The following is a 20,279-nucleotide window of genomic DNA, read 5'->3' on the forward strand; positions in this document are numbered from 1 at the left end:
AAGTTATAAACATAAAATCTATAAAGTAGTGATCGTCAGCCTGTGCTAAAAAAGCAGCTGCACATTTAGAATCTCTGTAACATGGAATATGTTACTCTAAGTGCAATTACAGAACATGCGTGATAAAAGATCCTAAGCCTGCCTCTTATTCTGCCATCAAAAATAATGTTGCCCCAAAGAAGATTTCCTAGGATGCTAACAGTAGAACCAGAGAAAAAATTGAGGTCCTCTGATGGCTGCTCAGTCAGACATGAGGTGCCTTGGACAATACTGAGAACGAAGATGACCAAGAAAGAACTCAGTTAAGAACCTGAGCTCACGCCATAGCCGGTTTGGCTCACTGGATAGAGCGTCGGGCTGGGGACTGAAGGGTTCTAAGTTCGATTCCGGTCAAGGGCATGTACCTTGGTTGCAGGCACATCCCCAGTAGGTGGTGTGCAGGAGGCAGCTGATCGATGCTTCTCTCTCATCGATGTTTCTAACTCTCTATCCCTCTCCCTTCTTCTCTGTAAAAAAAATCAATAAAATATATATTTTAAAAAAAAAGAACCTGAGCTCTCTGGTGTCAGACTGTCCTTGAGCAAGTTCTTTACACCTCCCTGAATTTGTATGATGAAGATTTTAATACTTCCTATAGGATGGGGGTGTTGTGAGGCTTAAATGAGATGACCTTTTGGCACAATGTCTAGTTCATGTAAATGTTCTATAAATAATAGAAATGATCATTATTAATCAAAAAAGCTTATTTAGTCAATTATTTCCGCGTAACAAATTATTCTGAAATTCAATAGATTACAAGAACATTACTTCCTACTCATTATTTCCTACTCAGCTATAGTTGTGCTCAGCTCAGCTGAACTTAGCTCCAGCTTTGGACTCATATCTGCTGCATGGGTTTCCTCACCTCAGGACTCAGATTAAAGGAGCACCCTTACTTAGGATGTGTTGTTCCCATGATGGAGGAAAGGTGTGTAAGAAATGGGAACCCTGTGTCACCTTGTTCACTTCTACTTATGTTCCATCAGTCAAAGCAAGTCATTTGGCCACCCCCAGAGTCAATGAGGCAGGAAAGTTACTGCACCCACAAGCAAGCCATGCTAGGGAGGGAATGAACAATACAATCCAGCACAGGAAAGTTGAAAGAAAATCTATGGCCACTGATACAGGAGGAATAAATTGTGATAGAAGGAGACTTGACTTGGGGTGGTGAACACATAATATAATACACAGATGATGTATTGTAAATGTGTACACCTGAAACCTATATAAGCTTATTAACAATGTCATCCCAATACTTTTTTTTTAAAAATCTATGGCCATTGAGACAAGGGCCTCGATGGTAGCTTGAATGGTCTGAAATTAGAACTCACGCTGTCCATAATACCTTATGTCCTCAAAATCATGGGCCATTCTTTTAAAAAAGTGGAGACCCAGGGAAGACAACAGAGTTAGTTAGGGTAGAGATTGGATGTTAAGGTACGTTGGTACAAACAATTATCATCCATTCTCAGAAGCTGTTCAAAGGAGAGGAGATGTTGTTTTAGAAGTCATTTAGCTCAGTGTTTCCAGACCTGAAAGGTATTTCAAAGGGCTCCTTAAAGCAGCAATGGTATCTGTTTTCATTTCCATTAATCAAAAAACAACAACAAACAAACAAAAAACCTCAGTAAATTAAATGTGTTTTGTAGAAACTGTTTCCCTTTTAAATAAAGCAGGTTGAGAGCCTCCAGGTGCGTACTGATAAAGCTGGCTTGGTGATAAGTGAAGAGTAGATGGGTTTGCTCATGACTTGTAACTTAGTGTATAACACAGATGAGCACTACTGGGTGCTCCATTAGCATCACACATTTTTAAATTGCTTTTATTCTTACTCATATTTGTTTACATTTGTTCTCAATTCTGAATTAATGAGGAATTTAATGAGAAAGTAAAAACATAATTCTTCCAATTTCCCCCTAGATACTTTCCTCCAGATCCATAAATTCCCACCATCTGAAAAAACTAGTTATATAGAACATCAAGATATCTCTAATATTTCAAAACATACTGTAAGGAAGGAAATAAATCAGTGTTACTTATGCATCCTGTCTCTTACCCATAATCTATTATGGAAATAACACTGATTATGCTTTGAGGTCCGTCCATGTTTGAGGACATATGAGAACTATTCCGTTTTTCCATTATTCTCAACCCTCAATACAACTGCACAGGCTATTCCCTCTGCCTGCAGGACTCTCCTGCTTCTTTTTCTTCTCATTTAGCCTGAATCCACAGCTCAGCTCTTACCTCCTAGTAGGGAAGGAATTACCTTCCCCAGTTCCCTCCAGCTGTGTCTGTTGCTCTTCCCTCAGTACCCCCATAGCACTTGCAGGGAATTACCTCCTTGATAGCCCTATTTTTGAAAATAGTCATTGAGTCTGTCTTCTCCACTTGACCCTGAGTTCACAGCAGGGGCAACTTGTTATTTTCAGTGCCTGGCACAATGCCTCACATCTACAGTGTACTCAATAAATGAATCTTGAATAAATGGGAGTAAGAAGAATTGAAGCTTACTAGGGTGAGAAACTGGAGAGGACATGGGGGAAAGCACTTAAGGAAGACAGAAGGTGTGCACAAGTAAAGAATGAAAAGACAGAGGCTGACATGCACAAGATGTACTTAAGGGCAGCAAATGAACCAACACGTCTAGATATAGCGTTCAGGAACAGAACTCCCAGAAAACATAGTAGGGAGTTTAGGTTTATGTGGAGAGAGCCTTGAAAGACAGCCATTATCTTAGGCTGCTCAGGCTGCCATAATAAAATACCATGAGCTGAGTGGCTTAACAACAGAAATTTATGTCTCACAGTTCTGGAGGCCGAAAGTCTGAGATTAGAGTGCCAGTGCGGTTGCTTTCTGGTGAGCACTCTTCTTGGCCTGTAGTCTTCTTGCTATGTCTGACATGGTGGGAAGAGAGAGAACTCAAGTATCTGTTTCTTTTCATATAAGGGCACTAATCCCATAATGAAGGCCTCACCCTTATGACATCAAATAAAGCTAATTACCTTATGACATCATATAAAGCTAATTTCCAAAAACCTCATCTCTGAACACCATCACAGTGGGGGTTAGGGCTTAAATAAATGCATTTGGAGGAGATACAAGTCAGTCATTACTGAGTGGTTAAGGAATCAGCTCTGCCTTAATAAAGGCCCCAAAACATCTCCATCACCCATCCCTGCCATTCCTGAGATGCTATTGTTCATTTAAGAAAGTGAGCGAAATCCCACAAATTAACGTTTCCAATGGAAGGGGCTTTATAGCCCAAGGGCAAGAGTGAAATAACCTTTTAATTTCTGAGATGAATGAACAAAGTAATTTTTGTGAGTAGTATCTTCTATTTCTATAGCAGTCATAAATCATACCTTGGGGAGCTGTACCATTTTACTTTCAAATGTTCATTTTGAAAGGGACACAGTCGGTTCTTATTATGTTCCTTATGTACAATTTCATTGAATTCATCACAGTCAGAGTCCTGTTGATTCTGTGGCAGGAAAACTATTTGTTATATTCACAGCCTAAGAGCTTACTGATCAGCACAGGCATTTCCCATTAGCTGCTCAGGATGGTAGTACAGCCTTTTACTAAGATTTACTGCTGTCTCCATTTACCCAGGATCCATTTTTTTGTTATTTTCTAGGCCTGGATTCCTTTCATTTGGCACATTCTTTTAAGACCCACCCTCCAACAGTCTGATGTTTGTAGCCATTTGAAAAGTTTATGTCCATTTGCAAATGATTCTAGCCAAGATCGAGAATTCTGCTGCCTGATTTGCAGAAAGCTGCTGCTGTTTAAAGATTTGCTGGGCATGTCCTATTGATAGATCGTTCAGATAGATACACAGTGTTAATATAATGGTCAAACTCCAGAGTATTTCCATACCTCCCAACAATCAAATGATATATGAAAATGCATGGCTTGGGGACAGCTGAAATTCTTTCCACACTTTGGACTTTGCTTCCATTAGACTGGTTCACAGTAGTAGATTAAATCCCAAGACACTACTGATAATCATCAGCTGTTTTTCTTACCTACTCTCTTTGTTTAAATGTATTCTTTCACCATCCATGTGCTTTTGAAACAAATGGGAGAACAAATGTTTTTAATTGAATAATCTATAGTCTGTCATGTAGTCCTCTCCCTAGGAAGGTATATGGAAACTTACTTTGCCATTTTTATTTATCCTGCTAGTGGAGTATATTGATGAGTTCCAATAGTGTTAAAACAAGACATGAAATATTGATTAACTTTTTTAAAAATATTCTCTTTTTTCTCCTAAGTAGAGCAGATTTCAGAAGGTACTGCCAATATTGTGCTGTCCAATAAACCTCTATTATTGGGAGGGTCTTGATCTCTTTGGGGCTTGGATAAGTGATTATTAAGCCTTTGAAATGTTAGCTCAGGGCGCTCCAGGCCTTGTTTTCATCAGTTCATGGAAGAAATAAGTAAGAAGCAGCAGGACTTAGACTGTAAAGTTTGAGCCAAAGGCCCCCAAAGGAACCATTCCATGAAGAGGAGGCAGCCACAGAAACTGAGGCTATGGACTCCTCACTCTTGTTCCAACCTGACAATTTTTCTTTCTCCCCATTGCAGGGGAGGCCTTGCTCTTTGGTTCTAGGCCAAGTGGGAACTGTGAATAAGGAGAACCTGTATTTTTAGAGTCAGGGATGTCCTCAAGGCAAACTACCCCAAGCCAAGAATAGGCACTGAGGAATCAAGACATCTACTGCCCTCTGAGGACACAAGTGAGCTTGGAACAGGAGAATCCAGTGAAATGTGAAAGAGATCTTACCACACAGGACATCCCCACAACAAAGAATTATTTCATCTAAAGTGTCAATAGTGCTGAGATTGAGAAACCCTGATGAAGAGAAAGTGTTGTTATTTTGGCCATCAAAGGATGAGCTTCTTAAGTTCAGAACCCAAGTCATTGTGCTAATTGTGTTCAATAATTAGAACAGAATCTGGTGAATAGATAGGCTCTATCTATGTAATCCAGTTTTCTTTTGAAGAGTGACCACTTCACTTTCCTCAATTTCTCCCCTAAAATTATCCAAAAGGGATGCAGGATTGCTCAATGGCTGAGCATCAACTCATGAACCAGGAGGTCATGGTTGGATTCCCGGTCAGGGCACATGCCTAGGTTGGTGGTTTGGTCCCCAGTAGGGGGTGTGTAGGAAGCAGCCAATCACCATTCCTCTTACATCAATGTTTCTATCATTCTCCCTTTCTCTCTCTCTCAAATCAATTGTTGAAAAAAGGAAAAAGTTCTCCCTTACCAGGAAATAGGTGAAAAATGCTTCACAATATGTTTCCATAAATGAAAAGATGAGAAAGCATGCTCAGAAACAGCAATGTAGGCAAGTGAGGGTTGCTAACAGGCCAAAATGTTGCAACTGCTATAAACAAGGATAGCTTGACAGACAAGGAATCCCTGTGGACATGTGATGGCCTTTAGACATCAAGGAATGGGGGTAAACACCAAGGGGCAAGTAGCTTATATTTTATTGTTAATAAACTGGATGAAAGATTGTATTTTAAATGTTATGCCTTCAAGCATGTGCTACATCAAGGTGTTGACAGCATCATTTTTCCAAGAGATGAGCAAATAAATTTAAGTAGTTTCCAAATGGTAAGTATCTTGATTACCGAGGAGCAGTGGGATGCAAAACTTGGCCGGTGGAAATAAATGATTGATAGCTTCCTCTCATACTCCTGCCTTTATTTTCTCAACTGCACGGCTCATTATTCTGCTGCATTAATTTAGGCTTTCCTATTGTACTGAATTAAGGACTTAAATTCTCTTAACAGCCCTATGGGACTCTTGATTGTTTATTTGTAGATGACAATAATGGTTTTTATCGATCCCCCAATGTGGGAGGTATAAACAGGGCTATGGCTGATGGCCAGCTGGTACATAGTTAGTGCTGCACACATGAGTGACAAATTACAAGACCATATTTGGCCCCAGAGGACACCCTTTTAGAACTTTTTAAGGCATCTGATAATTATCACCAGGTCTCTCCAAGCTGAAAAGCATAAACAATTTCTTGTACATCAGCTCGAGTCATTTTTTTTGTTGTTTTTATTGAACCTCCTAAGGTCTGCTTGGGTATAATTTATACTTCCTCATTTCTAGTATGCCCACACAGCAGGAGAGTTTGGGGACAGTGCAGCTATAAGTATTCCCAGAGCCAGTGCCATCCAGGCCAGTGCAGTCCCTTAAGGACCCAGATCACTAGGGCACTTAATGGGAAGAACTCCTGAATTCATTTAGCAGTTGTCATTATTCCACCACAAGCATCATTATATGGACAATGGCTCCAGATAATTTCAGAAAAACACACTTTGCTAGCCCTCACATGTACTTTGGGTAGGAAACTGCCCACAATTTCTCATCCCAAAGTTATCAGAGGCACCAGGGAAAGACAATGCAACTGTCTAATTAAGTGCTGTTTGTAGGACAGGGCACTTGGGCGGTATGAGCCTCCCCAAGCTGATTCACAGGCAACACAGCTCGCTTGAAGAGATTTGGGGTTAATTATGATGCGCACTACCCAGAAACAGAATAAATCAGATTAGTCTTAAATATAGCACGTATCAGAAATATGGTAAACATTTTCTTATTATGTGGTGAAATAGAAAGATCTTTGACCAGGTGCTAAACTCTGAAATTCCTGACCTTCTTTCCTATGGTGAAAGAAGATGTCATGCAGAGGAACCACTTGGACAGCATACCTATTTATCCTTTGAGGGTTCTGCTCAGAAAATTCACTGTTGAACCATCAGAAATGACTACCTGGGGTGGACAGAATGAGCCAGGAAAGCGTGTTTTGCAAAGCAGTGGCCCATATGCCACACAATGATCCCCTTTTAATCCTGGAGCTATAATGTTATCTTGGTTCTTGACAGTTAGCAACTCCAAGAAACAACACACATAAAAATAAAATTATTTTTTTCTTATTTAGATTTATTTTCTCTCTCACTCAAAGTAAGCTCTACCCTCAATACTTTGGTCCAGTTGTGTAGTTAGTGTTGAGGTAAACATAGAGCGCCTCCCTCCAAAAGTTGTGATGATAGCCACCACCATTGCAAGGTAACAACTTCACATAAAAATATATACTCCAGCCCTAACCGGTTTGGAGGGCGATAATCATAGGATCATTTGATTTTCAAATTGGAAGAAACCTTAGATATGACTTAGTTTATCCACCTCATTTTTGAGACAAGGAAACTAAGATGATCCAAAGAGGCGAAATAGACTGTCCAAAGCCTCTCATTCCAGTAGTGGCAGAGCTGGGATATGGAACCAGGCAGCCTCACTCTCAATTCCGTGCTGGGCTGGGAGCCGACCCCTGTGCCACACTGGGAAGGACCCCTGTGCCGCACTCGGAAGGACCCCTATGCTGCACTGGGAAGCGACTCAGAAGGAACACATGGCCTTGTACTTTGTTGCACTGTATTTGATCAATTGTTTCAACATGTGTGCCTCCCCCGCTAGATCACATGCTCTTGAAAAAATGTGCATTGCCAGCTTCTAGTATAGTCAGTGACACATAATAGGATCCCAATAAATATTTGTTGAAAAAATTAAGAAATGGGTGAATAAGTGGTTTTTCTCATCATAAACAAACAAATGGCCGAAGCCGGTTTGGCTCAGTGGATAGAGCGTCGGCCTGCGGACTGAGGGGTCCCGGGTTCGATTCCGGTCAAGGGCATGTACCTGGGTTGTGGGCACATCCCCAGTGGGAGATGTGCAGGAGGCAGCTGATCGATGTTTCTCTCTCATCGATGTTTCTAACTATCTATCTCTCTCCCTCCCTCTCTGTAAAAAATCAATCTACACTAATAAAAGAGAAACATGGTAATTAGCGTACGACCGCTACCCTTCCCATTGGCTAATCAGCATATCCTTATGCAAATTAACTGTCAGCCATTTGGCGGCCGGCAGCCAGGCAGCTGGAAGCGAACATGAGGCTTGCTTGCTCCAGTGACTGCAGACTGCAACGTTCCCCGCCTGACTTGCTGGCCTCTGAGTTGCAACTCTAAGCAACTATGTACTATGTTGCAAATGTAGAAACCAGCTTTCAGCCTGCCGGGATCTCAGAGCTGAAGTTATACATTGTTTTGATTATAGAACGGCAAACAAACCAGATATGAAGCCTCAGAACTAGAGTCAGAGCTAAAGCTGGCTCAGAATAAAATTTAAAAAAGAGAAAAAAAAGGAGTGGTTGGGAGCTTCAGTCAACAATCACCAGCCTGAAAGCAGCCCTCAGCCCCTCACCCAGGCTGGCCAGGCACCCCAGTGGGGACCCCCACCCTGAAGGGTGTATGACCAGATGCAAATAGCCATCATCCCCTCATCCAGGCTGGCCAGGCACCCCAGTGGGGACACCCACCCTGATCCAGGACACCCTTCAGGGCAAACCAGCCGGCCCCCAGGCCTCTATTCTAAATAGTAAAAGGGTAATATGCCTCCCAGCACCGGGAGCAGCAGAGCCACAAGGCCTCCTGGCACTGGATCAGCGTGACAGGGGGCAGCACCCAAACCCCCTGATCGCCCTGCAGCTCTGTGCGTGACAGGAGGCGGGGCCACAACCTCCCTATCCGCCCTGCTCTGTTCGTGACAGGGGAAGGCGCCCCAACCCCCTGATGGGCCCTGCTCTGTGTGTGACAGGGTGCGGCACCCCAAACCCCCCCCATCCCACGGGCCCTGCTCTGTGTGTGATGGGGTAGAGCCATAACCTCCCCATCGGCCCTGCCCTGAGTGTGACAGTGGTGGCGCCCCAACCCCCTGATCTGCCTTGCTCTGTGTGTGACAGGGGGCGGTGCCCTAACTCCCCTATCGGCCCTACTCTGTGCGTGCGTGACAGGGCGGAGCTCCCCAACCCCCTGATAGGCCCTCCTCTGTGCGTGACAGGGGGTGGCGCTGCAACCTCCCCATCGGCCCTGCCTTGAGTATGACAGGGGGCGGTGCCCCAACCCCCCAATCGGACCCACCCTGAGCGTGACTAGGGGTGGCATCGCAACCTCCCGATCCGCCCTGCTCTGTGTATGGCATGGGGCAGTGCCCCAACTCTCCAATCAGCCCTGCTCTGAGCCCGACCAGGGGCTGCACCTAGGCATTGGGCCTGCCCTCTGCCACCCAGGAGCAGGCCTAAGCCAGCAGGTCGTTATCTCCTGAGGGGTCCCAGACTGCGAGAGGGCACAGGCCAGGCTGAGGGACCCCCCCGCCCCCCCCCCCCCGCCCAAGTGCACAAATTTTTGTGCACCGGGCCTCTAGTAAAATATATTAAAAAAAAACACACAAAAAAAAACAAAAAAAACAAATGCTGTAATTTTTAGTGATCTCTACTAATGCTTGGTCAACCAGGTAAGGAAAAAGGATAAAGAGGATGGAAAGGTAGAAAGTCATATAAGGCAAAGAGAGGAAAAGGGGGCATACAATTCAGTGGGAATAATAACCAGAAAAAGGCAGTGCATAAACATAATTTCTAGATTCAATTTGAAAGCTTTTTGCAAGACTCTTGCCTCTTCTGATCTCTCTTCATTTTTCAAATAAGGACGTTTTAAGAGATGGAGCTTTAAGCAGTTCCCATCATTGCTGCCCCTCCTAAGACTCCAGAGCGCAGGATTGACTGCAGGTCCCGCTGCACAAGCAAAGTTGCCCTATGTGTAGTTCCCTCCCTGTGGTACATCTTGCCACCCGCTTGGTACCCATTCCTAACCCATGCTGCTGCTACTATTCCTGTGACAAAGGAAAGGGCACATAATTCATTGTAAGCCTGTTTCTGGAATACTTTCTATGTAGAAGACATGCCAGGAGCTACAAAGGAAAGTACTTACACCATGGCATTTCAAATTCAGTGACAAGTCATCAGAGGGAATGGGTATATATATATATATATATATACACACTAGAGGTCCAATGCATGAAATTCGTGCATGGGTAGGGTTCCTAGGCTGGCCAGCAATCAGGGCCGATCTGTGGGGTGACCAGTGGGGTGATCGAGGGGCCCCTCTAGCACCCACCTTGGCTGGCTTGGGGCCTGTGGGCTGGGGGCAGCTACTGCATTGAGCATCTGCCCCCTGGTGGTCAGTGCGCATCATAATGACCAGTCGTTCCACCTGTCGTTCTGCTGTTCAGTTGATTTGAATATTAGGCTTTTATTATATAGGATATGTATATGGGCTGGGTTTATCTTTCCTTGCAAATGACCCAAAGTCAATGAAAAATAAAGGTTAAAAGTTACAATTATCAACCCCCACTCTGAGTTTATGTTGCTCCTGAAATTATTGTATGCTGTAAGTAATTTGATACTAAGCAGTGCCTGATTAAAAGTACATATATATCAAAGGATTCAGGGTCCTAATTACAGCATGCTGAAGGCTTGGTACTGGAGAAATGCATCAGCAATATTGGACTTCAGTGGGGAGCATCTACTGGCTGGAGTGCTATACCCAGAGAGGGGTTCTCAGGAGGAGGAGAGCTGGCTGTGCTTCCATAGGCAAAGAGGTCTAGATGTAGGACATTTAGTCTTTTTTAGAGCAGGTGCTACACAGATGCCAAACAACCTGGGGTGAGCCAGATGCCCCTATGGGGAGAGACTTAGGGAGATTGTTCGTTGTCTGTTTTGGGTGGAAGGGGTTACCATGGCTAAAGACAAGTATGGAGATCCCACCTGTCATCAAACATTCCCTTGAACTATTTGGAACTTGGCAGACTGCTCCCCCCCTCCGCCCCCCGCCTACTTAATCAACACTACTTCTCACCCTTCAGTTATTATTCTTGCCATCTCTTCCTTAAACATACCAAGCACACTTACATGTTTGTGATTTTGCCCTTAGCATTTCCTTTTCCTGAAATACTTTTCTCTCATAGCGTCTGTTGAGCAAGCAGCATCTGTCACCAAGAGTAGAAATCCAAGCCCTTCTGCCCACTGCCTGTTGGTATCCGAGTTGCGGAGGCAAACACAGCACAAACACTAGATGGAACAGCACCGCACTCACATAGGGAAGAAACAGAACAAGATAAGTATTAGCGGTGGGCATGGACCCCCAGGGCCAGTCGGTCTCTCCCAGTGGCTAACGCAGGGCCATTGGCCTGCACGCAACCCTTTTGTGCCACAGAATGAAGAACCGATCCCCTCTTTTCCGGGAACAGACTTAACAGTGAGGTCAGCCAGGTGACACATGATACACATTTACAAAGAACAAAGACGTGCCCATCAAGCTAAGTGAAATTAATCAAAGAGAGAAAGACAGATATCATATATTTCACTCATGTGGAATCTACAAAACAAAATAAATGAACATGCCAAACTTATAGGTACAGAGAACAAACTGATGATTGCCAGACAAGAGAGGGTTTGGGGGGCTGGGTGAAAAAGGTGAAGGCATTAACAAGTACAAATTGGCAGTTACAAAATAGTCATAATAGTATGTAAGAAAGGTTTTAATAAAAATTTTGTAACTTAACTTTTACAATATCCTGTTATACATAATATATATATATATATATATATGTATATATATATATATATGTATATATATAGGGTTATATATATATATATATAACCCTAATATGCAAGTAGACTGAACAGTGGAACAACCAAACAACTGGTAGCTATGACGTGCGCTGACCACCAGGGAGCGCACATGGAACATGACAGGTATCGGCCATGGCGGGATGGTGGAGCAGGTGAGCAGGGCCGCCAAACCAAGGTGGGGTGCTGGTCACTGTCATCGGGGCAAGCCTCTGGGGGTTACTGAAAATTCTTCCCTCCCACACACTGTGGTCCCACCCAGCGCTTGCACCTGCTGCTGGCACCAGCCCTGCTCACACCCGCTGCTGGCACCTGGCTCCGGCTCTGATCTTTCGGCACCATTAGTGGGTGCAAGCAGCAGCTGCTGGCCCTGATCACCCCTCAGGGTTTCTCCACCTCCCCCTGCCCCTGAGGGATGATCAGGGCCAGCAGCCGCCACTCGCACCCACTGCTGACACCAGCCCCACTCGCACCCGCAGCCAGCACCTGGCGCCAGATTCGATCACTCAGCACCATCAGCAGGTACGACCAGTGGCTGCAGTGCCAATCGCCCCTGAGGGCTTCTCCATCTACCCCTGCTCCTGAGGGGCAATTCAGGCAGCAGCCACCGCTCACACCTGCTGACGGTGCCAGCCCCACTCACACCTGATGCTGGCTCTGGCCCCAATTGCTCCATGCCATCAGTGGGTGTGAACAGGGCCGGTGCCATCAGCGCATGGGAGCAGCGCCAGCGGCGGAAGCAGGGCTGCTGGCAGAGAGGGGACTGGGGGTCATGGTGGGACAGGCCAGGCAGGGACACAGAGGATGGGTCGAGACCTGCCCCTGTGCCCACCGCAGCCTCGTAGCCCACAGTTCCTTTCAAGGTGCATGAATTCGTACACTGGGACCCTAGTCCTATATAATAAAAGCCTAATATGCTAAGTGTCCGGTTGTCTGGACATTTGTTCAACCAATCAAAGCATAATATGCTAATGATATGCTAAGGCCGCTCAACCGCTTGCTATGACTACAGGGGGTAGACAGTCGACCGGTTGACCAGTTGCTATGTTGTGCACTGACCACCAGGGGCAGAAGCTCCAACCAGTAGGTTAGCTTGCTGCTGGGGTTTGGCCAATCAGGACTGAGCAATACAGGCTGGACATGCCCTGGAGCCATCCTGCAATCCCTCCCCGGCCCAATTGTGCACCAGTCCTCTAGTTATTGATAATGAAGTACAACGTTCGCTAATGACTGATTACTATAACTGTGTTGCATTCATTTCCCTTACATGCCTTACGTGCAGGCGCACCATTTCTCTCCACTAATACTAGCAGCAGATATTTTAGCAGCCAATTGCCATGTCATTAGTCTTGTACTGTCTTATTTGGTGTGCGCAATAGGAAATATTTCGCTTTCGGAGAACAAAAAAAAATAGGTTTATTTGCGTTTTGTTTATTAATTTGTGCAGTTATCCAGTGTCTGGTAAGTTAATGTTCAAGAAAAATATTAATTTTTATTAAAATGTTCTTTTATTTTAACGATTACTCATTTATTTCAGCCCTTTGTATTCAGCATGTCTCTATCAAAATAAGCCTATGTTTCTATGAAAGTTGAAGCTTTAGTTTTTTTTGCAGCTCACATAAAGTTAAACCTTGTGTATTTGGCCCATGTTAGCCTTTGAGTTTGACTTGCTTGCTGTGCACCTAAAATGAATATAATATTTAATGTCAACTATAATTGAAAAAAAATTAACTCTGAAACAGGGTAAGAGATCCCACACAAGGTGGCAAGTCCAGCACCGGCTGTGAGAATTCCTTATCTTTAGGTGAGAAAGTGTTCCAGGCCCACAGCCCATTCTTATGTGACCAAGAGGTGGTCCAAAGCAACACACATGAGCTTGTCTTTCCCAATATAGTCCACATGGCTTCTTCCTATTTCCCTAACCAACCCCCTCCCTCCTTTCAAATCTTTGTTACCATTATCAAAAGAGCCTTCCATGGCCAATCTTTATAGTTTATATCATAGCCATCTCCAAATCCAATCCTCTGGTCTCCATGAAGACAAAAGCTTTGGTTGTTTTGATAACTGCTGTATCCTCAGCATCTACAATAGTGATGGGCACATAGTAGGTGTTCAATAAAAATGTGTCTAAGAGGTGATTAAGACAGGTCTTACAAAGGAAAAGTCTGGTCTCATGATGCCTGCAAAGCAGTGAAGGAAAACTTTTCAGATACTTTCATAGACCAAGTCATTCACTCACACTGCATCCAATTTACACTTAGGAACCCAACAAGCCTGAGAGAAGGCGATATGTCCAGGATAGCAGATAGCACTGTTATCACTCAGTTCTCATCAGGGCTCCAAGCAACTTGCAGAAAACCTGTCTTCTGATATACAGCACTCATTTGTGTCATACAGAAAATCAAACAAATTATTTTTCGCCAGAAGGGAGCAGGATTATTTGACTTCAAATATTTGCCATATGGCTTCTCTACCATGCAACATAGCTTCTAGGCTCAAGGTAGTCAGAGTGGGAGCACGCCCATAAATTATTCAGAGATAATTCAAAGTAAGTGTGACTCTTTGACAGATTGTCAAGTTTCTTGATGCCTTTTCCTGATAACAAGTGCTGTGTTTTTGACAGAAAGTGGCTTGTTCCTCATCACACTTATTGTTGCTCTGTGTATGTTTTCTGTGTTGTTTTGTTTTGTTTGTTGTTTTTGTCCCCCCCACAGAGTCCAGTCTGGCTCTTATCTCAGCACTGGGTGGTTTACCTTCATTCTGGCTATGGATGCCTGTTACGGCATTCACGTCTACGGGATGATAAATGACACCTACTGCAAGTAAGATCACAGGAAATTATTTTTATGCATCTCCAATTCTGATATCTTGTCAAAATATCACAATTCATTTTAATACCATAAATCTGGCAAACAGATAAAGCAACAATTATTTCCCGGTGTTCTTTGCTGACATGACATTTCATTGTCAGAGCATCGAGCTATGACTTTTAGGAGTGATAAAAAGAAAAATATTTACCATCGCCTAATGTCAAATGTCGGAAGAAACGTTTTCCCCTTAATCAGTGGCATATCAGGGACTTGTGGCTTAGAAGTACAGAACAACGTTAGTGGTTATTTAATTTGCAAAGCAAGTGTGTCTTTTCTGGTGGGCTAATGACGTGAGAGATGGCTATCTACTCAATGGCTATATTTGATCATGAAGGACAAAATATCCCGGAGCCTCCGAGAAGCTGACAGCTTAGCAAGAATGTCTGGAAATAAGTGAATAATCTGCCAGATCCTTATTTAAGATGGGTGTCTTTATCCACATATATCCCCGCTGGTGGGATAGTTTCTAATTAGATAATAAAACAAACCTCCCATGCTTCATCAAGGTAATGAAATGTATTTCCCTACCAATAATTGGCACAATATAATTCAGAGAGTGTTTTAATCATATTTTCAAAATGATAATTAAGCCGCAATCTTTGTGATCAAATATTTCTCCACTAACTAAAAGCATATTGGAGCACTGATGAACCAACTATCTTACTCTGAAAAATCACAAAGCTCCTTCAAGCTCTATAAGAGCATTGAACTATGCAAAGCTCGCTTCCATTATGCACCATTTCCTCCTTCAAAGGATAGCTATATGTTTGAATGTAATTGGTGTGATATATAAATTTTATTTGATTTATTAAAGCACTAAGGACCTAGTACATCTTCCTAAAAGCTTTTATACATAATAGTTTTAACTGAGTTCATGGACTAGAATCATGAATAGGTTTGCAAGTAAATGCAGTTCCTGGGCATATAATGTATTCTTGTAAATGAATGCTTTATTCTTCATCTCAATCTTTCTCTCCTTTTTTTTTTCTTTTCTAGGACAGAAGGGTATAGAAAAGTCCCCTACCATTACTATGAACAAGGAAGAGATGAGTGTGATGAATATTTTCTTCATGAACATGCCCCATACGGAGGCCATAGGTTTATCACTGAAAAGAAAGTGTTTGCTAAATGGGCCAAGAAACACAGGATAATATTTACACATCCGAACTGGACAGTGTCTTGATATTGGTTTCTCTTATCTTGCCACACCACTTGACATGATGATGTTCTGCAACTGTGATGCTAAAGACGCTGTGATGATGCTATTGATGATAACAATAATGATGATCAAGACTATACATTCTCAGATATGGATGATGACTCTGCCAGTAACTTGAACTTGGGATTCCGTGCAGGGTGGTTGTGCTCATTACATTATTTCTTAAGGTTCAACATTACCTATTGCACTTTATAATTTAACTGGAATTGCAATGAAGGCCAGTAACATGATAGCAGTGACCTAAGAAATGAAAAGATTTTCCTTCAAATAGTTTCCCAGAATTCTTGAACAGTGAGTAGCTTCCAAAAGCTGTGGGATTTGTCCTCATGAGGCAAGGTTATTGACTCCGTGTTCTCTTGAACCTGAGCAGCTGCACCATCTTAAAGAATGTTTGATTGTCAAACACTGGTACAAGTATTTTGTACTCTTGGTACAAGTATTTTCCCCACAGTTACTAGTTAGGCTGAGGGCAGGAAAGAAATCTTTTCCTGATTAACCATCGTCCTACAGCACCTCTTACCCATAGGACTACTTGACTGTCTCAAACACTTAATTCAAAATGGGCCAAGTAGCACATCTGGATGAATTTTCCATTCTTACCACTCCATTCTTACTACCCCAAACAATATCTATATTAATGTTTAGTTATTTTTGGTTAAGTCCAAAACATTTCAGATGGTTATTTAACATGTAAGATTTCAGCACTGTAATAACATATACTGTGAAAACATGTCTTTACAAAAACCAAAAGGGTTTACTAACTTTGCTTCAACATTCAAAAACACAAAAATACATGCTTTTAAAATTCATGAAGCAGGGAAAGCAAAGCATATTTTTACATCAATTTGTACCCTACCATACTTCATAATATATATTTGTATACTCAAATTTCTATTTTATAGATCCAAGGTGTGTCTCTCCATAGGTTACATTATTATTGCCAAGTGCCAACTGCTAGACATGGAGAGGAAATGATTCCTTGAATTAAATCTGGCCAGAACTTTTGCCTTCTTGGGGTTTGTTTTCCCCAGAGTGGAACAGTTGTTATACCATAATGACAACAGTAATAATGACCTTAATGTCCAAAGTGCTCTGTCATTTAGAGTCCTTTCACATATGCTGCCCCATGTGATGCCCATGACCACCCATTGTCCATCGCCTACTCATTCTGACATCTCTTTAGCAGATGATCTGTAATCTGTTGATTGTTCTGCTATATTGCTCCCCATGCTAATATTTGTATAGGATAGCATTTATGTAGACTAGTCAACAGTTGATTTCAGTGCCAAATACAATATATTATGTCAGAATTAGTCAAAAAATATCATAAGAATGGTCTCGGACATAGACTGGAAATATAGGTACTTTTGATTTTTTTTTTAATGACTCTGTTTAGGTGGAGAAAAGATAAGGAAGCAGGGACAATAGGAGGGAATGAAAGCAGAGAAATACAGTTTCTTGTCCCAGGTTTGTGATGACTGTTTATGATATACTTACTGCTCATTAAGTATTAGCAGGTTGATTTGCTGAGAGGCTGAAAACATTCTTGCAAATGATTCAAAAGATAAAAGCCAGGCGTAACTTACAGAATGTTTTGGAAACCCAAGTAATGATACATTTCACCTCAGGAGCACTTTGCAGGTCTTTACCAGGGCTAAGTCCCATGTTTAGTTTTCATTATTATGGGTCATCTTGGGCCAAAGCCTCTTTCCTGCTCTCTTTTGTCAACTTGATACCCCAGCACTGGTATCCATAACAATGACCAAGTGCCACTTCCATTGTTGAAACTGTTATTGTTGTTATTCTTTTGTTGTTTCTGTACGTGATTTTTAGTTCCATGTATGTTAGTTGTTTTGAGCTAATGATGAATAAAAATGCTCACTCCAAGAAAAATAAACAGAACCAAATGTTTAAATTGTAATATGGCTGTTTTACCCCCATTGTGATACAGAAGTTCCATCCTATATAATAAAAGCTGAGTATGCTAAGTGTCTGACCTTTCAACTGTTTGACCAGTCGCTATGATGTATACTGACCACCAGGGGGCAGATGCTCTGACCAGTAGGTTAGCTTGCTGCTGGGGTCTGGCCGATTGGGACTGGGCGAGACAGGCCAGACACACCCTGGAACCCTCCCGTATTCCCTCCCTAGCCCCGATTGTGCACCGGTGGAGTCCCTCGGCCTGGCCTGTACCCTCTCGCAACCCGAGACCCCTCAGGGGATGTCAGAGAGCCGGTTTTGGCCCAATCCCTGCAAGCCAGGCTAAGGGACCCCACCAGTGCACAAATCCATGCACTGGGCCTCTAGTTTTTAAATAAAAAGGAAACCTTGATCATCATAATGCTTCAGGGAATTGTTATAGGCCTTTGGACAGACATGAGCAGAGCAAGGAGGACGGGCCAGGTACAGAAGCTCAACAGGGTGGAAAGTCCAGGGTGCCCCCAGGGTAAGCTTTCCTTTTCTAGTATATTGCTGATCATGTGCTTTAGATCCCCTGATGTTTCCTTCCCTAAAGACAACAGCTAGGCCTCAGTTGTATTTCAGCTCTAGGCCCAGAAAAGCAGCAAAACCAGACAAATGATGCTGTGGTTGCCTTAGGATTGCATTGACTAATGACCTCTTACTCTAGTGCTGACCAATCAGCAGAGACCAGGACTCTGAAGGAGCACACCTGGAAAACTGATGAATATTCTACTGAGACCCTCCCCTGAGACCTCCCCTAAGATTCCCACCTGCCAGAGAGAGATAAATACCCTCAACAACAGGACCCAGCTGGAGCTCTTGCCTGGAAGTACACCCTCTCCATTCCCTTCCTCCCTTCTTCCCTCTCAGGTTCCGCACAAAACTTGCAACCAGGGGAGCAATGGGCAGCAGCAGTTTCCCCAGAGCTAACCCCCTGATCCTGTCTCTAGGGCCCCTGTTTCTCTGACTTCCCAGTGAGCCAAAGCAGCCCAGCCTAGGCTCTCCTGTTGCTTCTTCTATGCCCTTCCTGTTTCACTGTCCTAAGTGGGTTTTGGCTGCAGCCAATAAGTTCTTGCTTGCTTTGCTGCACTTTGTCTCTTGATTGAAATCTTTCCTTCAAGAAGACATGGACTGAGGTCTCATCATCTCGCCGATAACAGAATGGCATAATTTATTTGGTTTTCTGGTAAGTGAAGGGCCAACTCTATTTGCTTTAGACTTTACTAAACGTCCTTGCTCTTCTGCCTCACTATAGTTTTTTCTGATAGAGACTTCTGCAGTGCCCCATATCCCTCATTCTATGGCAGCAGGTGGCATTTTTTGTGTGTGTGATTGGTTGTTTAGAGTGTTTTTCTTGAGAGGGGGCACAAAGCCTTTCCTTCCCTCTCCTCCCCTTTCTTCCCCACCCCTTCTGCCCACCCCTTACCTTCTTTGCCTTTTTTTCTTTTTTTTGGGGGGGGGGGGGGGAGGAATCAGTCAATGCCCTTATAATTTCTTTTTTTTTAAATCTTTGTTGTCGAAAGTATTACAGATGTCCTTTTTCCCTATTGACCCCCTCCACCCCACACCTGCCCCCTCCTCAGGCCTGCACCAAACTATTGTCTGTGTTCATGGTCAATGCATATACACATATAAGGTCTTTGGTTAATTTCTTCCCCCCCTCTCCTTCTCTTTGTGATTGGTCAGTCTGTTCCATGTTTCCAAGCCTCTGGTTCCATTTTATTCATCAGTTTATTGTGTTCATTAGATTCCACATATGAGTGAGAGCATATGATATTTATCTTTTTATGACTGGCTTATTTCATGTAGCAAAATCATCTCCAGGTCTCTCCATGCTGTCGCAAAGGGTAGTAGAGCCTGCCTTTTTCTCTTAAACCCAAATTCTACACTTTTTATGGTGGTTGTCTCTTGTTTTTCTAAAAGTGAGAAACAAAAAACACTTTATTCTCAATTTGGAGACCTAGTTAAATAATTCCCAGTGTAATCAGCATTTTGATAGAATCAGATGACTTAGTTTTCTCTGTGTTCTTTTTTTTTTCCTTTTCTAATTCTTTTTTTTTTTTAAATCTTCAACCAAGGACATGCACACTTATTTTAGAGAGAGGGAAGGGTGTAGAGAGAAACACTGATGTGAACATTGATTGGCCATCCAACTGGGGACCGAACCTGCAACTCAGGCATGTGCCCTGACCAGGAACCAAACCCCGGCCCTTTGGTACACAAGACAAAGCTCCAACCAACTGAGCCACACCTGCCAGGACTTTGCATTCTTAATATTCTCTGCTTCCATTTCCTGTTCTTCTTTACCCTCAGCTTCCTAATTCTAGTGGAAATACAAGATTTAATTTCTTCCATGTTGAGGAGAAATCTAAGATTTCCTGAAAGCACAGAGAATGATTAAGGAGCAATTCAAGAGAGTACCTGGCCATTACACAGATGCTGGTCAATTGAAAGAGATTTCACCCAGCATGGAAAATGTAACTCAACTCACTCATCGCTGATGTATATGTATCCCAGAAGCTAATTAACATCTGTAAAAAAATAAAAATATTTTAATACTACCCAAGGCTTTAGGCAAATGTCTATGGAACCTGGCCACAACTGCTAAAATCGGCATAAAAACATGCAAGCTAAAAATAATAA

At 43.0% G+C, this 20,279-nt stretch overlaps 1 protein-coding gene across 2 annotated transcripts in view; it reads left to right on the top strand.

The window, feature by feature from the left end:
- The window catches only part of ST6GALNAC3 (ST6 N-acetylgalactosaminide alpha-2,6-sialyltransferase 3), a 510,150-nt gene extending 492,502 nt beyond the window's left edge, over window positions 1-17,648 (top strand). Inside the window, exons 4-5 of one of the 2 annotated variants that reach the window (XM_070403386.1) lie at window positions 14,300-14,407; window positions 15,452-17,648. In XM_070403386.1, coding sequence (XP_070259487.1) covers window positions 14,300-14,407; window positions 15,452-15,638 — 295 coding nt within the window. In that variant the 3' untranslated portion in view covers window positions 15,639-17,648. The remainder of the gene's footprint in view (window positions 1-14,299; window positions 14,408-15,451) is intronic. The other variant, XM_070403387.1, reaches the window with a different exon arrangement.
- The last annotated feature ends 2,631 nt before the right edge of the window (window positions 17,649-20,279 follow it).

The sequence above is a fragment of the Myotis yumanensis genome, unplaced genomic scaffold (assembly GCF_028538775.1).
Source record: "Myotis yumanensis isolate MYYU_CA2020_CCGP unplaced genomic scaffold, mMyoYum1.0.hap1 SCAF_2, whole genome shotgun sequence".
Lineage (NCBI taxonomy): Eukaryota > Metazoa > Chordata > Mammalia > Chiroptera > Vespertilionidae > Myotis > Myotis yumanensis.